Here is a 24760-nt window from a genome sequence, read left to right as displayed (position 1 = left end):
ACAAAAGATCAACTAGAGAAAGATCAAATATTCATTCTCACTGAGGTATAAATGGCTGCTAACAGCAAAAGCCTTGACTTCCAATATGACTTTTGATTTTAACCAGAAACTAGGTCTGAGGGCAAAGGAATGAATGTCAGCTGATAGTGTTCCAGCAGTACGGAGTTTGTGGGGAGGGACTGGTGGTGGGAGGGAGGGTGGCCAGTGGCAGCAGCAGGGCCTTCCAGGAACCTCTAGAATCGCATCTGAGTCTTGTTTGGCTTGTTTTCAGGTGGCTCTTATGTTTGTGCTGATTTTGTGTCTTTTTCTTAAGAATTCGCTCATGTTTTCTGTGTTCCCTGTCTTTTGGCCAAGCAGGCCCACAGTGTGTTTGGCAAAGAGACGTTCTGGAATCTGCTGATTTGCCCCTTTACACCTAACACGTACAGCCCAGTCTCATGTCACATCCCAAGTTCTTTTTTTTTTTTTTTTTTGAGACGGAGTCTCACTCTGTCGCCCAGGCTGGAGTGCAGTGGCGCGATCCTGGCTCACTGCAACCTCTGCGTCCCAGGTTCGAGCGATTCTCCTGCCTCAGCCTCCTGAGTAGCTGGGACTACAGGCGCCCTCCACCACGCCCGGCTAATTTTGTATTTTTGGTAGAGATGGAGTTTCACCATGTTGGCCAGGCTGGTTTCAAACTCCCAACCTCAGGTGATTTGCCCACCTTCGCCTCCCAAAGTGCTGGGGTTACAGGCATGAGCCACTGCTCCCAGCTGACATCCCAAGTTCTATCACCCACTTCCCACCATGAGCCTCCTGTAGCAGCTGCTGGAGCTTTCGTCTCTCTAAGAGCTTGGATTGTGGGAGGCGAGAGGAGGGCAGGGACAGAGAGACAAGGCTTCCAGCTTCCCCACAGCCCTGATGGTCCTGTACCGAGGCAAAGCGGGGAAGCAGGTGAGCTTGGGGCTGGTCCCCTTCCTACCCTTGTTCGTCTCTCCACCTTCCTACAAGCACTTCTGGTCCTCGAGTGCCCACTGTCTACATTGTATCCCTCTGGCTGCCTGGGATCCCCAGGTTGGCTCTCTACCCATGGATCCCCTCTTTCCTGCCCTACTATCAGCACTTTAGCCCAAGGTATGAGTCAAGGGAGATTTCTGGGACCAAGGACAGAGCCCAATTCTGGCTTTTTTTTTTTTTTTTTTTTTTTTGACAGGGTCTCACTCTATTGCCCAGGCTAGAGTTTGGTGGTGTGAACACAGCTCACTTGTGCCTCAACCTCCTGGGTTCCAGTGATTCTCCTGCCTCAGCCTCCCAAGTAGCTGGGACCACAGACATGCACACCATACACAGCTGATTTTTAAAATTTTTGTAGAGACAGGGTCTATCCATGTTGCCCAGGCTGGTCTCAAACTCCTGGGCTCAAGCAATCCTCCTGCCTTAGCCTCCTAAAGTGTTGGGATTACAGGTGTGAGCCACTGCACCTGGCTTTTCCTTTCTTCAACCATTTATTAAAGCAGCTACTCATTCTGCCTTTTAGGAAGAGGCTAAGACAGCCTTGCTCCTTAGAAGGCAGGGGCAGACTTTTAATAAAGCTTGGAATCCCATGAGCCTTAGAACTGTCTCTGCTCCCAGGAACGTGAGGTACAGTTGTACAGTTTATGCACTGTGCACAAGCCCTCAGCCAAGGGTGTGTGCGAGGGTTGAGAAGCAGCCTGACCTTGCAAGCTGCATGCCCTGGAGGCGGCTGCGTCTACCAGCAGGAAAGGATGTCTTTCTAAAATTCATCCACCATGGGAGCAGCAGCGTCCCTGCCCATCGCCAGCCCAGCCTCCTGTTAGCTGCAGCAGGACCCCCTTTGCCATCGGCATGAAGCTGTGACAGGACATGCCAGCCCTCACCCTGAGGCAGGTGGCTGCAGGAGGACGAGGCTGGCCCTTCCCACGTGGCCTGTTCAGCAGCCTGCCCTCCCTCCCACCCACCTCCAGGTGACGTCCTGTATGAGCTACTCCAGTATATCAAGACCCAGCGGCGAGCCCTGGTGTGTGGGCCCTCTTTTGGAGGGGCCTTCAGGCTGAAGACGCTCACCCAGCCCTCTCCTGTCCCCCCGGAAGGTGAGGAAGCTCTTTGTGGTGCTCTGAGTCCCTCCCTCAAATCAGCCTCACTGGGAGGGCAGGACATCCTCGAGGCGAAGCAAGGAAAGAGGTGGCCAGTGTGGGCAAGCTCCCCTCACGCCCCGCCCCCACCTCCTGCTCTGGGGCGCTTCTGGCAGCCCTCCCTCCGTGCTGCACCCTCCCTGCCTCCCACTTCCCCATTCTCTGCTCTCTCCAGCAAAGAGTTGTTTGTATCATGTCTCAATTTCCTCTCTGGAGCCCTCCATGGAAACCACTCTTGTCAAGGTCTCCAGAAACCTGAAAATAAGGATGTCCATTCCATGGCCACTCTCAGTCCTGATTTACTGTGTCCTCTCGCAGACTTTGACCCTGGGGGTCACCTCTCCTTCCTTCCCCAAAACTCTTTCTTCCCTTGGCTTCCAGGACACCCCACTCACCTGTTCTCCTCTACCCCACTGGTGTCTCCTTGACCTCCTCTTCTGGTTTCTACTTTTCTCCCCTGCTTCTAGATGTTGGGGTACCCCAGGATCAGAGGGCCTCTCTGCTTCTCTATCTGCACTCAAGATGCTGGGCCATCTCATCTGATCCTGGGTCTTAAACACCATGTGATGCGAATGATTCCAATATATATATGCCTCAACCTCTCCAAATTCCAGATATGTGCACCCACACTGCCTGCCCCACCCCTCCACTGGGGCGTCTAGTAGGTCTCTCAACCCCCACAGCCCCTAAACCAAATGCCTAATATCCTGACCTTTTCAATCTTCCCCAGACCTGCAAACCCCGCCTCCACCCTTCCAACTGCTCAGATGTCATCTTAGATTTCTACCCCCACCCCGACTCATCCCAACTGTCCACAAATCCTGTCAGCCCTACCTTCAAATCTATCTGGAATCCAACCTCTCCTCACTCCTCTGCTGCCCTGTTCCAGCCCCCATTGCCTCTGGAGAACATCCTCACTGGTCTCCTTGCTTCTGCTTTTGACCTCTTATGATCTGTTCTCCACAGCGCAGAGAGATTCAGAAGTCAGGTCACGTCACTTGTCTGCTCAGCATCTTCCAGCGGCTCCCTTCTCCTCGGAGTCCAAGTGCAGTTCTTCCGCTGACTCCTGCCCTTGCCTTCCCCTCCCAGCCTTCTCCCCCTTGCTCCTGCTGCTCCAGCCACATGGGCCTTCTTGTTCATTGGACAAGCCTGAGACGCTCCTGCCCCAGGGCCGTTGCACTTACTGTTCCCTCTGCCTGGCATCCCCTCTCTGCTCTAGATACCCACAGAGCTCACTCCTCTACCTCCTTCAGGTCTGTTTAAATGCTAATGTCAGGGAGGCCTGAGCAGCGTCTCTAAAGTGGCAACCCTTGCTCCTTTCCCAGATTTCCCTATCTGCCTTAGGATGATTTATTTTTTTCTCCCCATATTGTATACTGTTTCTGTTTCCTTTTTATTTTAATCATCCATCTCCCCTGCTCTCAACTAGCATATAAGCTCCCTGAGGGCAGAGGCTTTTGGGAGCTCAGCAATATATGCTCAAGATTCTTAGAACAATGCCTGGTTCATAGAAGGCTCTCAATAAATACTTGCTGGGAAAATGGAGAGGAGGTGGGATACAGGCCTCTGGGTTCTAGACCTGGTTCTGTCACTGCTTGGCTTTGCAGCCAGTTTCATAGTTGAGGGAAGAGGCTTGACAGGTTGTTACTTGTGTGGGAGCTGGGGTTAGCACCTAGGCTGTCTGGCCCTCACCCACTGCCCCCCACTGCCTCCCTGACCTTCTAACCAGGGGCTGGATGAAGAGCATCAGGAGTGCTGCCCCACAGGGCTCCCTCCCAGGCTCACCATTGAGGGATTGAGTTGGGAAGGGTTGGGGCCCACTGCCTGCTACCACTGGTGCTCATCTGCTTGCAGAGGTGACTGGGCCCTCTCAGATGGACACCCGAAGGGGCCACCTGCTGCAGCCACCAGACCCAGGACTTACCAGCTCCTTTGGCCACCTGGATGACCCTGGCCTGGCAAGGTGGACCCCTGGCAAGGAGGAGTCCCTCAACTTATGTCACTGTGCAGAGCTCGGCTGCAGGACCCAGGGTGTCTGTTCCTTCCCCGCGATGCCGCAGGCCCCCATTGACGGCAGGATTGCTGGTGAGTGGGAGGCTGTTCCTCTGGCCATGGGAAGGAGCACTGAGTCTGAGTCCCAGAGTCACAACTGATGAGGACAGGGCTATTTTGACCTGGTGATGGGAGGTCTGTGGTTGGGGGATTGCGGGGTAGCATTGACTGTCCTGTGTGCTGGACACAATCTGGTTACAGCTGGTTGTGATACCTGGGATCACCAAGCCTCACCCTGTCTCCCACACAGGGACAATTTACCCAGTCATATTCTGACACTCACATTAGCATGGAGTGCCACACCTGCCTTTTAAAACTTTATCTGTTTTAAAATAATTGAGCATTCATTATGTGCCAGGCGTGGTTCCCAGGCCCTTATTTAATTCTACAATGTCTTTTTGAGTTTGATACTATTATTAGCCCCATTTCACAGATATGGAAATTGAGGCACAGGAAGGTTAAGTAACTTCTCCAAGATCACACAGCACTGGTAGAGTTGGGATGTGAACCCAGGCAGTCTGGCTCCAGAGCCTGAGCGCTAACCAAATGATACACTTCCACTCTGCATTCGTTGTTAAAGGATTAACAGGCAGACAACCAGACAGACTGACAGATAAGCTGAAGGGTGTTTTTCTAGTCATAATAGTGACACTGCATTTATTCTTTTTTTTTTTTCAACTTTTATTTTAGGTTCAGGGGGTACATGTGCAGGTTTGATACATGGGTAAATTGCGTGCCACTGAGGTTTGGTGTATGAATAATCCTGTCACCAAGGTACTCAGCATAGTACCTGATAGGAAGTTTTTCTTTTCTTTTCTTTCTTTTTTTTTCTTTGAGATGGAAGTCTGGCTCTTTTGCCCAGGCTGGAGTGCTGTGGCATGATCTCAACTCACTGCATCCTCTGCCTCCCGGGTTCAAGCGATTCTCCTGCCTCAGCCTACCGGGTAGCTGGGATTACAGGCGCCCGCCACCACACCTGGCTAATTTTTGTTTTATTAGTAGAGACAGGGTTTCACCATGTTGGCCACGGGCTGGTCTCGAACTCCTGACCTCAGGAGTTCACTTCGTGCACTTACAGTACACCAGGCACTGTGCTGAGGGTTTTGTGGTCTATTATGTTACCTAATTCTCTCACCACCGCATACAAGGAAACTGGCTCAGAGAAGGTTGTGTAACTTGCCTGCAGGGACCCAGCCGACAGGCCCAGGTCCTGGGATTTCAGATGACACAGTTGCTCCCGGATGCCCACCTGCCCTCCCAATGGCATGCTTGGTTTTCCTGAGCCTCACCATCAGGGAGCTTGAAGGGGTGGATGTTATAATTAATAGAAGTCCAGGGCCAGGGGCAGAGAGGGACCTGGGGTCAGGGGTCCAGCCCCTCAGCCTGTGGGCCCACCGCCTGCCCTCACATGGCTCTGATGCTGGGCAGAGCCGGTCAGACTCCCTGCTCTACCTGCCACTGAAGAGCTTGGCAACTTTAGATACCTCTGCACCTCTGAGCCCATTTCCTCACCTGTTCCTGGGGATAAAGGTAACCACTTCCCAGACTCATGAAGACCGCCTGAGACAATGGGTGAGGGGCCCCGTTAGTGGCTGTTTCTGTTGATATCATCATTTTCACCTTCCTGCTGGTGCTCCCAGGGCCCTGGCCGGGAGGCTTCCAAGAGTGCCCTTCTAACACCTGTCCTCACGGCTCCAGTAAAGCTGTGCTGCCTGCACTCCCTGTGCTAAATTGCAGACTGCCGGCTGCTGTGGGATTACGTGTATCAGCTGCTCCTTGACACCCGGTATGAGTCCTACATCAAGTGGGAAGACAAGGACGCCAAGATCTTCCGAGTTGTGGATCCAAATGGGCTTGCCAGACTCTGGGGTAATCACAAGGTGAGCCTTGGCCAGCAGAATGGTCTCAACATAACCAGAATGGGACAGAGTTGGGGGTCAGAGTGGTCCCCTAGCACTATTGGACAATCCTCAGCTGATGGGGCCTTCACCAACAACCCCAGAAGTGTCAGGATAATTTTATTTGGGGAGCTATTGAGGGACAGGCAGTTACCTCTTATGGATGGGGATTGTCTCTGAAACTGAACAATTGTGTCTTCTCATTGCTTAATCTTACCTTTGCTTAGCATTTCAGCCTTTAGAAGCACGTTTACATGAACTGCACAGTTAGGCCAGATGAGGAAGCTGCTTTCCTGCGGGGAGCTGGACAGAAACCCAGGTCTCAGGCCCAACAGGAGCATCTGATGTCAGGGCTGGAAAGGCCTGGGGATGACTGAGGCCAGCATTCCCATGATGAGGAATGCCTATACCTAAATGGGTGTCTGCAAGATCTTAGGTGGTTTAACATCCTCATAATTATTTATTTTTGAATTAGGATTACAAAATGTAGCTACCATGACCATCTCATGATTTACAGCACTGATATAAGGAATGTAGCCTTTTAAAATAAATAGGTTTCTTTAAGTAAAAAAAATCTTTTAAAGAAAACTATTAACGATCATGATAATCATCGATTTATAGCCTTTTCTAAGAGGTAATAGTGCCTGATTGCCAGGCACTGCCCTGAGGGCTCCACTTGTACTAATTCATTTAATCCTCATACCAACCTCGTGAAGTAGGTGTTATCGGATGTGTAGACTGAGGCTCACTGAGGGCTAACAACTTGCCCCAAGTTTACCCATCCCCTGCTATGTAAGAGGCAGAGCAGGGACTTGAACCCAGGCCGTGTGCTGCACTATATTATATTGCTCTTAGCAGTGCTGGTGGCTGGAAAGATGCAGATGACTAAAGTTCGGGAGGACTTATTGGTCTAATCCTCATATAGAACGGAGGAAAACAGGCCCAGAGAGCAGCAGTCCCATTTAATGAGCACATACTACATGCCATACACTGTGCTAATTTCTTTCATGGATTAGCTATTAATAATTTAATCCTTGACCTTTGCGATAGGTGTTCTCCTTCTCATTATGTAGCTGGGGAAGCAGACTCAGAGAGGTCCAGAAACTTGTCCAAGGTGACATAGCTGCCAAGTAGTGGAGCTGGGGCTTAAATTGATGCCAAACCCCAGGCTCTTTGGTCCTACCTCACACTGCCTACCCCCGAGAGAGAAATGGCTTGGCCAAAGTCACCCAGGGTATGGCCTGGCAAGGCCATCCATGCCACCCCACCATGCTGTCTCTCTGATTGCATTTCCCACAAATATATATATATTTATTCGTTACTGTTGTGACATTTGCTGTTTAAAAGTAACATGCAGTTCACTCCCACACTATGTTCTCAGCCAAGTAGGCAGGAGAACCTTCCCATCATTTCCTTCCTTCTTCCTTCTTCCTTCCTTCCTTTCTTTTAGTGATGGAGTCTCACTCTGTCGCCCAGGCTGTAGTCTAGTGACATGACCTCGGACTCACTGCAACCTCTGCCTCCTGGGTTCAAGGGATTCTCCTGCCTCAGCCTCCTGAGTAGTTGGAACTACAGGCATGCACCACCACGCCTGGCTAATTTTTGTATTTTTACTAGAGACAGGTTTTCACCATGTTGGCCAGGCTGGTCTCAAACTCCTGACCTCAAGCGTTCTGCCCACCTAGAACTCCCAAAGTGTTGGGATTACAGGTGTGAGCCACCCTGCCCAGCCCCATCATTTCTTCCCCAACCTTCCCCTGCCTATTTCCTTCCAAACTCAAGTGAGCACTCATAAACCCTCACAGATCCCTGGAATGAGAGGCTTAAGAAGCTGTCCAGTCCACCCTGCTCCCTTCCAGGTGTGGAAGGTGAGGCCTGGAAGGAGCGGGACATGGAGAGTGGGGCTGATGTGGGGCTGCTTTGCTTTCCAGAACCGGGTGAACATGACCTACGAGAAGATGTCTCGTGCCCTGCGCCACTATTATAAGCTTAATATCATTAAGAAGGAACCGGGGCAGAAACTCCTGTTCAGGTGAGTAGCCTAGGGGATGTGGTGAAAGGGGGAAGCTGAACTGGGGTTGGGTGGGCTGGAATCTCCCTGCAGCTGGGGCAGGAGCTGATTTGCAGTTGGGACCTGAATTCTAGATTTCTAAAGACTCCGGGAAAGATGGTCCAGGACAAGGACAGCCACCTGGAGCCGCTGGAGAGCCAGGAGCAGGACAGAAGGGAGTTCAAGGACAAGAGGCCAGAAATCTCTCCGTGAGGGGCAGGTGGACTCCAGGCACCCGGTACCGATGGGGCAGGGACCGAGTCTCCCATGAAGGCAGCCTCCTTCTCCCAGCAGAGCAGCAGGATCCCCAGCCAGACTCTGTACCCACAGGACTACAGCCATTGCTTGGGAAGGCTGGGAGGCCTCCCATCCAGGACACTGGGGGCAGGAGTGTCATCTTTTGGGCAGGGCAATCCTGGGGCTAAATGGGGTACAGGGGAGTGGACTCTCCCCTGCTGCACCCCTGGGAGAGGAAGCAAGGCACCGACTGAGCACCCAGCCCCACCCCTGTGAATGGAATTTACCAGATGAATGGAATGAGGTCCCTCACCGAGCCTCAGATTTCCTCACCTGTGAAAGGGGCTGAGGCAGGAAATGGAAAAAGTGTTAGTGCTTCCAGGTGGCACTGACGGCCTCAGTAATAATAAAAACAACGGTAGCTGATGTTTCTTTCTTTTTTCTTTTTTTTAAGACAGTCTTGTGCTGTCACCCAGGCTGGAGTGCAGTGGCACGATCTTGGCTCACTGCAACTTCCGCCTCCTGGGTTCAAGAGATTCTCGTGCCTCAGCCTCCCGACTAGCTGGGATTACAGCTGCCCACCACCACGCCTGGCTAATTTTTGTAGTTTTAGTAGAGACACAGGGTTTCACCCTGTTGGCCAGGCTGGTCTCGAACTTGCGACCTCAGGTGATCCTCTTGCCTCAACCTCCCAAAGTGCTGGGATTACAGGCGTGAGCCACTGCGTCCAGCCGATGTTTCTTAAGTGTTTGCTATGTGCCAGGCCTTGTGCTAAGGGCCTTGTGGATATCTTATTTAATTCACTCGGCAGTCTGGCGTGAAGATGAGGACACTGAGAGAGAGGCTTGCGGAGCTGGCCCACCTCTCCAGAACCCAGGGCTTCCACCTGTTTTCTTTCAGCACCTCTGACTGTATGTGGGTGCTTCTTAGCCAGGCCCCAGCCCCACCTCTCTGCTCTTGGCATCTTCACTGAATAGTCCATTTCACTTGGCCCAGCCCCCTCATCCTCAGTTTTCAGTGACTACGACCCAGTAAAGACGGCCCCCCCACCCCCACACCTGTGGCTTCCTATGCTCCTGTCCCTGTGTCTGCTGTGGGACTTTGGGCAAGGTGTTCCGCCTCTCCGGGGCCTCAGGTTTCTCATCTGTAAAATGGGGCTCCTTCTCCTGACCTGACCTCCGGGGTTGTCAGAAAGCTTCCATAAGGCAATACTTGGGAAATGCTTAATGTTTGCCTGCTCTGTGGGGTGTGTTTAGCCTGTGTTAGCTGAGAAGGCTTTGCAGACCAGAAGCTGCTCTGAAGCATGAAAACACCTCGGTCCAATGGGTCAGCTTCTCCCTCTGTGCCCTAGCCCCAAGTGCTGACTGGGGCCTCCTGAGGGCCCTTGCAAGCCCTCAGGTAAAGCTCGGGTAGGAGGAGAAGGGAGTATTTTCATTTAACCAGAATAGAACTCCTCGGATTCACGTCTTCTTTCTCAGAAGGAGGAACTACGTCAGCCTCTTGCCCCTAGCCGGTCAGGAAATCCCCCTGTCTCTGCTGGCACCTGCACTGGCCTTGAGTCACTGCAGAGAAGTCCTTGATAAGGACTCTTGGACTTTGGGGCTCAAAACTGTGATAGCCCATGAGCAGGGAAACTCCAGGCTTAGTCCTATCTGGGACCCTCGATGGTACTCACCGGCAGGGGGGCAGGCAGGTGGCTTTGGAAAAAGGATTGATGGGAAAGTGCTTTGCCCCTTTCACTTTCCCTCTGAGACTGTTCCAGCTCCTTGACTTTGCTCTGGGATGAGCCCATGCACCACGGCCTCTCTTATCACCTCCTCAACCCAGAGCTGCACACCTGGCCCGGGAGGGACTGTCGAAATCAATTTATCCAGGCCCTCATTTTACAGAGAAGGGAACTGCGGCCAGAGAGAAGTGACTTGCCCAAGATCGCATGGCCCAGCCCAGCTTCCTGGCTCCTGAAGCCACGTCATTTCCTTGTGGTTGGGTCCAAGATGAAGTGGGTGCACAAGGAGATGGAAGCAGTCTGACCTTTACACAGTGACTTGGCTCAAATAATTTCGGGCTCTCATTAACCAGGCAAGCTCCTCTCTCTGAGGTAAGTAAACTTGAGGGAGTAAAGTGGGAGTTAGGGATAATGGAAAAGAAAGCCTGGTAGTATTTCTTCTCTGTTATAAATAAAAAGTAAAACATAAACGTCATTTCTCAGGGCCCAAATGTTAGGTGAAAAAAATGTTTGTCATCTGAGTCATGTGATGTGGACTTTAGCAGAGCAGTATACACGTGGTCATTTATCCTTTCCCTCTCACTGAATGTCACACCAAGTGGCCAGCATGTCTGTGAAGGGCAGAAACTGGGACAGCCAAGCAGCTGGAAGAGGCCAGCTAGGAAGTACCCGATGCCCACTCCATAGTGGACTCCACACTTAAAAGACAAGATCAGCAAGTGTCAGGCTGCCTCACTAGTTATCCCCACAAATAAAAAAATAAAAGTAACCCCTCCAGGGAACATGTGTGTGTGTACACACAAAAGTACATGCACACAGCTACATGCAAAGGGGAAAGGCTGGGAAGGAAGCAAATCCCCCTCTGAACACCAGTTACTTGTGGGGAAGGGGCAGGTGAAGCCAACTATCAGAATTACTCACCTTTTCGACTGATGAGCTTGCATCAATTTTGGCAATTTCTCATAAAAAGGCAATTTTCACTCCTTGGGTGATCACCCAGGTCCTGCAAAACTGAGCCACCAACAACCACCTGCACCACTTCCCATGAGGCCAAATAATGGCTTCCCTTAAAGCTCAGCCCTCCCACCCACCTGCCAGTCCTGTCCCATGCAGGGGACTGCCGGCCTCCTGGGGTACAGGGGTCCAGGCCAAACCCAACCCACAGATGGTTGGTGAAACCAGCCCGTATCCAAGGGCCTTTCCCCCACCTGGGCCGTGTGCCCACTGCATAGATAGGCCTGTGCTTGCTCCTCTAGGACAGAGACCCTTCTCTTCCGTTGGAATGAGGGGTGGGGAGATTTGATGGTGTCCTGTACAGGTTGGATGTTAATCTGATGTGGTGCTCTTGGAAAAGCTTGTCTGAGTTTGGCGCTTTCTCAGCACGTGGTGTTTGCTGCCCCTTCAAGCTGCAGGAGTCCCAGAAGGTAAGTGCTACTGCAACCCCCATTTACTGGTGAACAGAGGTCAGGTGATCTGCAGCCGGCCAAGCAGCTGCTAAGTGACCAACAGGCTGGATCTGCATCTCACTTGCAGAGGCCCTGCCTGGCTGCTTGGGCTACCCTGAGACTCGCTCCTCCTCCTCCTCTTCCCTCCACAGCTCTCCTGGCTTCTATCCACAGCTGTGCTCCAGGTGGGGAACACCTATGGATGCACCAGGGTGCAACTACTCAGATTCCAGCATGCAGAAGGGCCCCGGCTCCATGCTGTTTCCATATCCAAGCCCAACCTCATCTAGAGATTCAGCAAATCCAGGCCTCCCTGAATTCCCTGCAAGACCAAACTGAACCCTACGACCCCCACCACTCTGGTTACCTGCCAGTCCCAGCCCCTGCTCCCTCCTGGGCCCCTGTCTGTACAGTTCTGAAGTCCTGCAAGAATGCTGAGGTCCTAAGCTGACTCTCACCCAAAGAGAGAAACAACCAGGGGCCTCCAGGTTAGAGAACATACCTAGATAGGTTCTGCTGCCTGTAGGCTTGATGTCCTTCCCCTAGAGCACGCCATGCTTGCCAGGCTGGAAAGGGGGCTCCAGAAACTTGGAAACCTGGGCCTGTAGCTGGCATGTGGAAAAGAGACCTGGAAAAGCACCACTCCTGTCCATGAAGCCCCCACATGGAACCAGGTAATTGGGAAATACACGGGCACCAAGCCTGTCCCCCACTCAGACCCAGGTGGGAACTGCAGCGGTGACTTGCCCCCTCTGCCAGTCTTGCTGTACCACTACAGGAGGGAGGAACGTCTAGCCCCACAAGTGAGTGGAGACACTAAGTATGGGCAGGTTCCTGTGGTTGCTGCAGCTGAACCTTCCCAACCAGGTCCATGCAAGGCCATCTCAGATGGGTGTGCACCTGGATTAGGCAAGGACACCCCTCAGACAGTGAGAGCCACTGAGGAGGGCTGTCATAGAGGCCCCTTTTCCTGCTCCTAGAACAGGTTGGGGGAGTATGGGGGACCTCTCCCACCTCCCAGCTGCTTCCAGGAGCCACTTCTTTCAAGATGAGACACTCTCCTGCCTGCCTGTTCCCCATTTGGCTGCAATAGACCATTGCCAACATTCAGAGAAAAAGGGGCCTCGCCTGTTTTCCCAGACACGTCGAAGGCAGGTGGGCATGCCCAGGGGACCTGGGGTAGAACATGTACATCTGCCTACCCCCAGGCTATGCTGGCTTCATCTTATCTGTGTGATGGGGGTGGGGTGGGAATTATGAAGACACCATCGCACAGGCCATGGACAAGTTCTACAAGAGCCAGGGAGAAGAGCCCTGTCCATGCATGCTGCCCAGCACCCAGCTCACACACACACCTCTTATTTGAAGCTTCCCCAAAGCAGGCTTTTGCAGTCCAGGCTCCCTGAGAAGCCTGGGGAGGAGACTCTGCCAGGCTGAAGGGCCTGTCCCCAAAGGTGCCACCCTCACCAGGCTCATCCTGACAATCTTGGATGATTTTTGCCCTGAAGTTTTGGAGTGCGGGACAGGAAGACAGCAGACACCGAGCATCACCCACCTTTCCAGAGAGCATCAGTCCTCCAGACTGGGGCAGGTCAGACCTCCACTCTGGCGTTTTTCTCACTGGTTGCCACTTGGGGGAAGCAGTATTTGTGAGCACCTGCCTGTCTCCCCAGGTCCTGCTCAGAAACCCCATCTGTGCCTTTGGAGAGACTGCCCTGAGCACACAGGCCCAGCAACCGCCATCTACAGCCCCCAGGGCCTAATCTCCCTTCTACATAGGGTTCAGTGTATGTGAGCATACACTGGGCTTGATTCCTGCCCAGTAGTCCCTACCAGACATCCCATGCCCACCTCATTAAGAGAATGAGGCCACACAAACACACCCAGGCTGTCATGGTGATGGAGTGGCTGGGGTCCTACTTGCCCACCCTTCATTGCTGGTTCAGAGCCAGCTGTCTGACCACGTTCCTACCCTGAGATGGGACTTTGGGGACATTGTCCACCAGGGTCACTGACTCCTTTTAAAGTTCCAGAAACATGGCCAGCTGGTCCCCTAGAAGTTTGGCACATGGGATAAGCCAAGGCTTGCCTTCAGGAACAGGTTTTTCCAACACGTCGCTGCCCAAGGCCCAGGGCATCCCCAAGTTCGTGTGAAGCCTGCCTGCCACGTCCACAGCCCATGCCGACCCCTCCTGGAGCCACTGGAATGCTTGTTCCTGGGCATGTGATAAGCCCAGACAGCTTCAGCCTTGCAGGACAACTGTGCGCATCTGGCAGCAGTAGCCAGAGGGCCCATGGAAAGAAGTTGGAGGGGAAACCAGATGCTGTGAAAATACTTTATTAGGCAAAACTGCATACTACGAAAGTGCTTTAAAATGCAGCAGGAGGAGAGGTGAAGACACAAACGAACAAGTGCATAGCCACACATGGCTGTCAGAACACAAGAATCCACAGCTTCCACCCTTTACCTAGAAAAGGAAAGTTCTAGGCCACCTCCTCCTCAGCACACTCCTCAAACTCCTCCTCCTCCTCGGCCGTGGCATCCTGATATTGCTGATATTCAGACACCAGGTAGTTCATGTTGCTCTCGGCCTCGGTGAATTCCATCTCATCCATGCCCTCCCCCGTGTACCAGTGGAGGAGGGCCTTGAGCCTGAACATTGCTGTAAACTGCTGAGACACACTTGAAGAGTTCCTGGATGGCTGTGTTATTCCCGATGAAGGTGGCAGACATTTTTAGCCCCTGGGGTGGGATGTCACAGATGGCTGTTTTTACATTGTTGGGGAGCCAGTCAGCAAAGTAGTTGCTGTTCTTATTTTGAATGTTCAACATTTGTTCATCCACCTCCCTCATGGTCATGCAACCCCTGAAAATGGCAGCCACCGTTAGGTAGCAGCCGTGACGGGGGTCACAGGCAGCCATCATGTTTTTAGCATCAAACATCTGCTGGGTAAGCTTAGCCAGTTAAGGCCCGGTACTGCTGGCTGCCCCGGCTGGTCACTCAGGCAAAGCCAGGCATGAAGAAATGCAGCCGTGGAAACGGGACCATGTTCACAGCCAGCTTCCGCAGGTCAGCGTTCAGCTGGCCGGGGAAGCGCAGGCACGTGGTGACCCCACTCATGGTAACGGACACCAGGTGGTTCAGGTCACCATAGGTGGGTGTGGGCAGTTTTAGGGTCCTGGAACATATGTCATATAGTGCTTCATTATCTATGCAGAAGGTCTCGTCCGCATTTTCTATGAGCTGGTGGACTGAGAGGGTGGCGTTGTAGGGCTCCACCACGGTGTCTGACACCTTGGGCGAGGGCAGGATGCTGAATGTGTTTATGATCCTGTCTGGGTACTCCTCCCGGATCTTACTGAGCAGAAGGGTACCCATCCCAGACCGAGTCCCCCCACCCAGGGAGTGGGTCAGCTGGAAACCCTGCAGGCAGTCACAGCTCTCAGCCTCCTTTCTGACAACGTCCATCACTGACTCCATCAGCTCCGCGCCTTCTGTGTAGTGTCCCTTGGCCCAGTTGTTTCCGGCCCCACACTGACCTGTAAGACAGTACAGCCAGTCACTCGATGGCCAGGTGTACGGTCATCAGTAGTCATCACCATAATGAGAAAAGGGCCAAGTGCCACGTGTGAGGTGAGAGCACCATTCGCCCTGCAGGTGGAGCAGATGAAACCCCCTCCCCCAGTTACAGGACAGCAGCTTCCCCTGTTAGGAATTAAGTCAGGAGTCAAACCTGAGACGGGCTAACAGACCTTGCTGCAGGTGGAGCAAATGAAACCCCCTCCCCCAGTTACAGGACAGCAGCTTCCCCTGTTAGGAATTAAGTCAGGAGTCAAACCTGAGATGGGCTAACAGACCTCGCTGTGGGTGACTCCTACCCATTTTCAGGGAAGGCAGTAGCCACGGCCCCAGCTTAGCTCAGCTCCCTGCAGGGAGTTTACATCAGTAGCTCCTCACCTTGAGGAGACACCTGGGCCTTCCTCCCAAAGCTCGTTTAGGAGAAGCAGATCGAACAACTCGACTGGGAGGATAGGAGGGTGTCCAGGGGCCCTGGCTGCACAGTTCCCACAGCGATGACCTTGGGGCACTCATGGATTTTAAGCTGCCCTGACCCCAGTCCTCGCCCGCAGCTCACCGAAAAAGAAGTTGTCTGGCCAGAGTACAAAGATCTATAGACAAATCATGCTATTTTTAAAAAAACAAATTTGACATTATTATGAAGATGAAGAAACAGATTTATCAAGCTCTATTTTCTTTAAATCATTTTTTATTACACTTTCTTTGCTTCAGATATCTGATCTAAACATCTGCAGTATTTGAATGTCTGGTAGAAATCTGCTGTGAATCTGTCTGGTCCTCGGCTTTTTTTGTTGGTAATTTTAAAATTACCATTTCAATCTTGCTGCTTGCTTTATTGGTCTGCTTGGGGTATCTAATTCTTCCTGATTTAAACTAGGAGGGTTGTATTTTTCCAGGAATTTATCCAACTCTTCTAGGTTTTCTAGTTTATGTGCCAAAAGGTGTTCATAGTACCCTTGAATAGTCTTTAATATTTCAGTGGTGTCAGTTGTAATATCCCCTGTTTCATTTCTTAGTGAGGTTATTGGATTTTCTCTCTTCTTTTCTTGGTTAATCTTGCTAATGGTCTATCAATTTTATTTATCTTCTAAAATAACCAACCTTTTGGTTTATTTATGTTTTGTATTTTTTGTTGTTGTTGTTGTGTCAATTTCATTTAGTTCTGCTCTGATCTCGGTTATTTCCTTTGTTTGCTGAGATTGGGTTTGGCTTGTTCCTGCTTCTCTAGTTCCTGGAGATGTGAACTTAGATTGTCTGTTTGTGCTCTTTCAGACTTTTTGACATAAGTGTTTAGGGCTATAAACTTTCCTCTTAGCACTGCCTTTGCTGTATCCCAGAGGTCTTGATAGGTTGTGTCATCCAGTTCGAAGAAATTTTTTACATTTTCATCTTGATTTCGTTTTTGACCCAATGCTCATTCAGGAGCAGGTTATTTAATTTCCATGTATTTGCATGGTTTTGAAGATTCCTTTTGGAGTTGATTTTTGTTTTATTCCACTGTGATCTGAGAGAGTGTGTGATACAATTTCAATTTTCTTAAATTTATTGAGGCTCGTTTTATGGCCTATCGTATGGTCTATCTTGGAGAAAATTCCATGTGCTGTTGAATAGAATGTGTATTCTGTGGTTGTTGGATGAAATGTTCTGTATATATCTGTTAAGTCTATTTGTTCCAAAGTATAGTTTAAATCCATTGTTTCTTTGTTGACTTTCTGTCTTGATGACCTGTCTAGTGCTGTCAGTGGAGTATTGAAGTCCCCCACTGTTATTGTGTTGCTGTCTATCTCATTTCTTATGTCTACTAGTAATTGCTTTATAAATTTGGGAGCTCCAGTGTTAGGTTCATGTATGTTTAGGATTGTCATATTTTTCTGTTGGATGAGACCTTTTACCATTATATACTGTCTCTCTTTGTCTCTTTTAGATGCTGTTGCTTTAAAGTTTGTTTTGTCTTATATGAGAATAGCTACCGCTGCTCGCTTTTGGTGTCCATTTGCATGAAATGCCTTTTTCTACCACTTTCCTTAAGTTTATGTAAGTCGTTATGTGTTAGGTGAGTCTCCTGAAGGCAGCAGATAGTTAGTTGGTGAGTTCTTATCCATTCTGTGGTTCTGTATCTTGTAAGTGGAGCATTTAGGCCATTTACAACCAATGTTAGTATTAAAAAGTGAGGTACCATTGCTTTCATCATGCTCTTTGTTGCCTCTGTACTTTGTTTTTGCTTTTTAACTTGTATTTTTGTGTTATAGGTCCTGTGTGATTTATGCTTTAATGAAGTTGTGTTTTGATGTGTTTCCAGGATTTGTTTCATGATTTAGAGCTCCTTTTAGCAGTTCTTACAGTGCTGGTTTGGTAATGGCAAATTCTGTTAGTGTTTGTTTGTCTGAAAATGACTGTATCTTTCCTTCATATATGATGCTTAGTTTCACTGGATACAAAATTCTTTTTTTATTTTATTTTATTATTATTATACTTTAAGTTTTAGGGTACATGTGCATGATGTGCAGGTTTGTTACATATGTATCCATGTGCCGTGTTGGTTTGCTGCACCCATTAACTCGTCATTTAGCATTAGGTATATCTCCCAATGCTGTCCCTCCCCCCTCCCCCAACCCACAACAGTCCCCGGAGTGTGATGTTCCCCTTCCTGTGTCCATGTGTTCTCGTTGTTCAATTCCCACCTATGAGTGAGAACATGCGGTGTTTGGTTTTTTGTCCTTGCGATAGTTTACTGAGAATGATGTTTTCCAGTTTCATCCATGTCCCTACAAAGGACATGAACTCATCATTTTTTATGGCTGCATAGTATTCCATGGTGTATATGTGCCACATTTTCTTAATCCAGTCTATCGTTGTTGGACATTTGGGTTGGTTCCAAGTCTTCGCTATTGTGAATAGTGCCACAATGAACATATTTGTGAAACCTTACAAGCTAGATGGGATTGGGGCACGTTCTTCAGCCTCCTCAAACAAAACAATTATCAGCCAAGAATTTTGTATCCATGTGATCCACATTCTTGGCTGATAATTGTTCTGTTTGAGGAGGCTGAAGAGAGGGCCCCAATCCCATCTAGCTTGTAAGGTTTCTGCTGCAAAATCTGCTGTCAGTTGGATAGGTTTTCCTTTATAGGTTGCCTAGTGTTTCTGTCTCACAGCTCTTAAGATTCTTTCCTTTGTCTTAACTTTGGATAACCTAATGACAATGTGCCTGGGCTAAGATCTTTTTGCGGTGAATTTCCCAGGTGTTATTTGTGCTTCTTGTGTTTGGATGTCTAGGTCTCTCACAAGGCCATGGAAGTTTTCCTTGATTATTCCCCCAAATATGTTTTCCTGGCTTTTGGAATTCACTTCTTCCTCAGGTGCACAAATTAGTCTTAGGTTTCATCGTTTAACAGAATGCCAGACTCCTTGGAGTCTTTACTCATATTTTCTTATTTTTTCTTTGTCTTTATTGGATTGGGTTAAATCAAAGTCCTTGTCTTCTAATTCTGAATTTCTTTCTTCTACTTGTTCAATTCTATTGCTGAGACTTTCCAGAGCATTTCACATTTCTAAAAGTGCATCCAAAGTTTCCTGATTTTTTAATTTTTTTTAATTTTTTTTATTATATTTTAGGTTTTAGGGTACATGTGCACAATGTGCAGGTTTGTTACATATGTATCCATGTGCCATGTTGATTTCCTGCACCCATTAACTCGTCATTTAGCATTAGGTATATCTCCTAATGCTGTCCCTCCCCCCTCCCCCCTGCCCCACAACAGTCCCCGGAGTGTGATGTTCCCCTTCCTGTGTCCATGTGTTCTCATTGTTCAATTCCCACCTATGAGTGAGAACATGCAGTGTTTGGTTTTTTGTCCTTGCAATAGTTTACTGAGAATGATGTTTTCCAGTTTCATCCATGTCCCTACAAAGGACATGAACTCATCATTTTTTATGGCTGCATAGTATTCCATGGTGTATATGTGCCACATTTTCTTAATCCAGTCTATCATTGTTGGACATTTAGGTTGGTTCCAAGTCTTTGCTATTGTGAATAGTGCCGCAATAAACATATGTGTGCATGTGTCTTTATAGCAGCATGATTTATAGTCCTTTGGGTATATACCCAGTAATGGGATGGCTGGGTCAAATGGTATTTCTAGTTCTAGATCCCTGAGGAATCGCCACACTGACTTCCACAATGGTTGAACTAGTTTACAGTCCCACCAACAGTGTAAAAGTGTTCCTATTTCTCCACATCCTCTCCAGCACCTGTTGTTTCCTGATTTTTTAATGATGGCCATTCTAACTGGTGTGAGATGGTATCTCACTGTGGTTTTGATTTGCATTTCTCTGATGGCCAGTGATGATGAGCATTTCTTCATGTGTTTTTTGGCTGCATAAATGTCTTCTTTTGAGAAGTGTCTGTTCATGTCCTTTGACCACTTTTTGATGGGGTTGTTTGTTTTTTTCTTGTAAATTTGTTTGAGTTCGTTGTAGATTCTGGATATTAGCCCTTTGTCAGATGAGTAGGTTGCAAAAATTTTCTCCCATTCTGTAGGTTGCCTGTTCATTCTGATGATAGTTTCTTTTGCTGTGCAGAAGCTCTTTAGTTTAATTAGATCCCATTTGTCAATTTTGGCTTTTGTTGCCATTGCTGTTGGTGTTTTAGACATGAAGTCCTTGCCCACGCCTATGTCCTGAATGGTATTGCCTAGGTTTTCTTGTAGGATTTTAATGGTTTTAGGTCTAACATTTAAGTCTTTAATCCATCTTGAATTAATTTTTGTATAAGGTGTAAGGAAGGGTTTTTTAATTTAAGCTATCGATTTCCTTGAATATTTCTCCCTTCACTTATTGTATCAGTTTTTAGATTTTCTTGCATTGGGCTTCACCTTTCTCTGGCCCCTCCCTGATTAGCTTAATAACTAACCTGAATTCTTTTTCAGATAAATCTGTGATTTCTTCTTTGGATCCACTGGTGATGAACTGGTGTGATTTTTTTGGGGGTGTTGAAGAGTCTTGTTTTGTCAGATTACCAGGGTTTGTTTTCTGGTTCCTTCTCATTTTGGTAGACTCTGTCAGAGGAAAGGTCTAGGGCTGAAGACTGTTGTTCAGACTCTTTTGTCCCATGGGGTGTTCCCTTGACATAGTACTCTCCCCCTTTTCCTATGGGCGTGGCTTCCTGTGAGCCGAAGTGCATTGATTGTTGTCTCTCTTCTGGGTCTAGCCACCCAGCAGGTCTACCTGGCTTTGGGCTGGTACTAGGGGTTGTCTGCATAGAGCCCTGTGATGTGAACCATCTATGGGTCTCTCAGCCATGGATACCAGCACCTGTTCCAGTGGAGGTCGTGAAGGGTGCAGTAGACTCTGTGAGGGTCCTTAGCTTTGGTGGTTTAATGCTCTATTTGTGCTGGTTGGCCTCCTGCCAGGAGGTGGTGCTTTCCAGAAAGCATCAGCTGTAGTAGTGTGGAGAGGGACTGGCAGTGGGCAAGGCCCTAGGACTCCCAAGATTATATGTCCTTTGTCTTCCACTAGCAACTCAAACATTTGTGACAATTTCAATATCAGAAATTTATGTGTAATCGAATTTATTCCGGTAGCTTAAATTCTGGTAGCTTATTTTCTTTTTTTTTTTTGAGACGGAGTCTCGCTCTGTCGCCCAGGCTGGAGTGCAGTGGCGCAATCTCGGCTCACTGCAAGCTCCGCCTCCCGGGTTCACGCCATTCTCCTGCCTCAGCCTCTCCGAGTAGCTGGGACTACAGGCGCCCGCCACCACGCCCGGCTAATTTTTTTTGTATTTTTAGTAGAGACGGGGTTTCACTGTGGTCTCGATCTCCTGACCTCGTGATCCGCCCGCCTCGGCCTCCCAAAGTGCTGGGATTACAAGCGTGAGCCACTGCGCCCGGCCAGCTTATTTTCTTATATGCTTCAATCTTTATAATTTAGTTCTCACATGAGGGAGATCTCATATTGTAAATATTTTCAATCTGCATGTTTATGTATTTATTCCAGTTGTCCTGGCACAAGGTTATCAATGTTGCTGAGGGACCAGCCATTGGCTTTTCACATTTACGACTCCTCTGAAGTTTTTCTTACCTCATTTCTGGTGCTGGGGAATTCTGGTATTTTCTCCTCATCTCCATTGTACATTTTAGGGATTCTTGAAACTTTTGATGCCCAAACATCCACACTTTCCACATAAGTAAAATATTTTACTTAGATATTTTCTAGCAGACATTGAAATCCTCAGTCTCTTTATTTGGAACACCCTCTCCCCAATATTCCATATGGAGTAGTTATGTGTAGAATGTGATTACTTCATTAATACGTCAAAGTATGGATACATTTTGAACACATTTCTGAAGTTGTAATCCCTTTCTTGATGAATAGTACCTGCACATGAACAGAATTGATGTTTTCTCTGGAGCAGTAAGTTAGCACTGGTAGAATCTGTTCTGTAATCCCAGGCCCTTGGGTTCCAGTGTCAATGCTTCCTCCTTAGATCCTCCCTGACCCTGTAAATTTACATCAGTCTCTATTTCTTAATCCAATTTAAATTGATCTTCAATTACTTTGTATGTGGCCAGATATTATTTATGGGTTATATTCTAATTCACATTTTTCTGATGTAATTTCAGAGAGCCTAGAAAATATCACCTAGTGAATATCTACTTCCATGAAGTCAGTGATACATTTTTAGGTCTTAAACTTCAATATGTAAAATATTTGTCTCTGGAATTTGAAAATAATATGTATGCCTTCTTTACTGGATAAAAAGGCTAATCACTTGTTCATCTGATTAGTAATCAAAGTTTCTAAAATTTATTTAATACTTGATGTTACTTTATGTTTTATATAAATGTGTATTTCTATGACAGTTTTAGTGTCACCTAATATTATTTTCAATGTTGTAATTTTTATTAATATGAATCTTTGTGTTATACATTTTAATGTCATTGGTGTTAAAACTGTATGTGCAAATAGCTTGAAATAGCACCTAACACATCATGGATTCTATGTAAATATTCACCACTCTATTTCATCACATTTTAACCAATTCATACCATTCTTCATTTGCTAACATTTTGTTTGTCCTCATTCAAATCTGTGTTGGTGTCCTGTCTACATATTAATGAAAGAGAGGAGGTAGGCCCAGACTTCCATCTTGATTAAATACTAAGACAAATGGCATATTTTCCTAGTTGTATTTATATACAACATTACATTTGTCTCACACTATAAATACGAGTATTAAGTATGGCAAAAAAAAAATCTTAACCTTCCTACAACAGATTTTGGGATATTCACGGATTGTCCACAACTTCCTTCTCCCAACATTATTTTTATTCTTACATCTCAACTTCCATGAAAACCTAGAAGCATGAAATACTACAAATTAGAAACAAATTCCCTGCTATACACAAATTGTAAAAGTAAACCAAGAAGAAATAGAATATATGAGTACTCATACAGCAAGTAAATAGATTAGACTAATGAAAACTCTTCATCAGTCTAGCCCAGGCTCACATAGCTTCACTAGTGAATTCTATTAAACACTTAACGAATAACCAATCCTTCACAAACACTTGCAAAGCAGAGAAGCAGGAAAACATCAATTCATTTTTGAGGCCAGTGTTACCCAGATAACAAATCAGACAAAAGCATCACAAGAAAATAAATGTGCAGACTATTATCCCTCATGAATGAAGATGGAAATCTTCAAAAACTCTAGCAAACTGGATGAAGCAACACATACAAATGTTAGACAAGCCTGGAATGGCGGTGCACACCTGTAGTCCAAGCTACTTAGGAGGCTGAGGTGGCAGGATCACTTGAGCCCAGGAGTTTGAGGTTATAGTGAGCTGTGACTCAGCTCTTCCATTATATCATGAAAGTAGCCAGAGACATTATGTAACACATGTATTGGCTGTGTCCCATTACAACTTTACTTACAAACGCAGACTGTGTCAGACATGGTCCATGCATGGTAGTTTGCCACACCCTGTTTTAGAAAGCTCAGGTTTATGGTGTGATGGAGAATGCCTATGAGATCTCTTGTTTTAAATGGTAGAGTGAACATACATTGGAATTCTATCCTGCTTGACCCAAGCTCTTGATAGCGAAAGGTAGAAAAGATAGATAGTAAATAGATAGATAGATGATAGGCAGGTAGATAGATAGATGATAGATAAAGAAAATACATAGCTGTTCCAGAAAACAGGAATGGATAACTTCATGAACCAAAAGCAGAGTAATATACTTTAGAAAGGAAGCAGTCTGGAAAACCCACAGTTGCAAAGCAAATAGAATTTCCAACTGCCTCTTGTAGCCCCTTCCTGGAAGTAGTCATAGCCCAGGGTGTTTGAATTCTTCCTGTTTTTTGTTTGTTTGTTGTTTGCTTTTCTGTGGGGTTTTTATTGGTGTTCTTTGCTTTTTTTTAAAAAAATTCCCTTTCCCTGCTTTTTTGTCACAGCAGCCTTTGTCATTTCAAACACCGCAAGTGTTCTTTAAAAAAAATTATATCAACCTTTCAATTAAAATGCAAGATGTGTGAAACTTGGCATCTGGAGAGGTGAGATGGACAAAGGAGCCCTTATTGCTGCACGTTTTCATTCTCCAAACTTCACCTTGCTCACAGTAACAGACAATGCACAAAGCCACGTCCTTATGGACTGAAATTCTGAAATCCTTTTATGCCTGGCCTTTCCATCCTTCAACTTCCCCTTTCCCATGCTGTGAATGATTGTATTGGACATTTCTGTTTTAATCTCAGTGACAGGGAACATAGGTAGCTCTAATATAGCTGTGAACCAGATGCTTCTGTTTCTAGCATGTATTTATTTTGTAGCAAACATTTACATCCATGATTTTTCACTGTCTTTTTAAAATAATTAGGCAATATCTCATCTGAGGTAGGATGTTTCTAGTGGTTGTTTTCTGAGGGAGAAAAACTAATCTGTTCTCTTTCCACTGCATTCTAGGAACAGTAAGAGGACCTTGTGTATGAATAATTTGTTTCCACACTACAGAGTGGATACAACATATACAGACATAATTACATAGAAGCTCAACTAAATTTGCAAACATTCCAGAGTTTGGGTTTCCAATAATTCTTTGTGATTCTTTAAAAGGTAAAGTATTTTTTTCCCATAAAACATAGCAACATTTAAAATCACCCATACAATGTGCTGCCCTTTTTGTTTTTGTAGTTTCCTCATTTTCTGCAAAGCCTCGCTGAGGAAATTGACTTTGAATATCCTTTTACACTTTTCTGTTTTAGAAAGCATTGTGGTAAAACACTGAATCATCATGGTCATAAGTTCTGTTCACACTCTTTCTTTCTTGGAATATTTTTTCCCAGTGGCCAATATTTGATTCTGTTGTATTATGACTAAAAGGTAACCATAATACAACAAAATAAATTTGGGAACAAAATAAATTTTGTGAACAAAATTTGAGAACAAAATAAAGACGAGAAGTCTTTGGAATAAGTGATCCCATCACAATGAATCAATTTGCCATTGGAACATATTTTTACAAAGTAACACACATATGTTTCTACTGTAACAGAAAACATGTAAAGAACATTTGTTTTGATTTATATATCAGTCTGCACTGTTTAATTTTTTGTGTCATAAACGCTCTTATTTAAAAAAA

General features: G+C 47.2%; 1 protein-coding gene and 1 pseudogene across 4 annotated transcripts in view; one reads left to right on the top strand and one right to left on the bottom strand.

The window, feature by feature from the left end:
* The window catches only part of ETV7 (ETS variant transcription factor 7), a 123187-nt gene that overhangs the window by 12001 nt on the left and 86426 nt on the right, over positions 1 to 24760 (top strand). For 2 of the 4 annotated variants that reach the window (XM_058432190.1, XM_058432189.1), the window contains 4 exons: positions 1965 to 2090; positions 3987 to 4217; positions 5922 to 6064; positions 8014 to 8114. In XM_058432190.1, coding sequence (XP_058288173.1) covers positions 1965 to 2090; positions 3987 to 4217; positions 5922 to 6064; positions 8014 to 8114 — 601 coding nt within the window. Of the gene's footprint in view, positions 1 to 1964; positions 2091 to 3986; positions 4218 to 5921; positions 6065 to 8013; positions 8115 to 8227; positions 8796 to 24760 lie in introns of those variants that run through there. The other 2 variants (XM_032141537.2, XM_058432191.1) reach the window with 2 other exon arrangements.
* On the bottom strand, positions 14004 to 15083 carry LOC116460399 (tubulin beta-8 chain-like; annotated as a pseudogene).

The sequence above is a fragment of the Hylobates moloch genome, unplaced genomic scaffold (assembly GCF_009828535.3).
Source record: "Hylobates moloch isolate HMO894 unplaced genomic scaffold, HMol_V3 SCAFFOLD_20, whole genome shotgun sequence".
Lineage (NCBI taxonomy): Eukaryota > Metazoa > Chordata > Mammalia > Primates > Hylobatidae > Hylobates > Hylobates moloch.
Note: the sequence above shows the minus strand (reverse complement) of the source record. Positions and strands in the feature narration are given on the sequence as shown.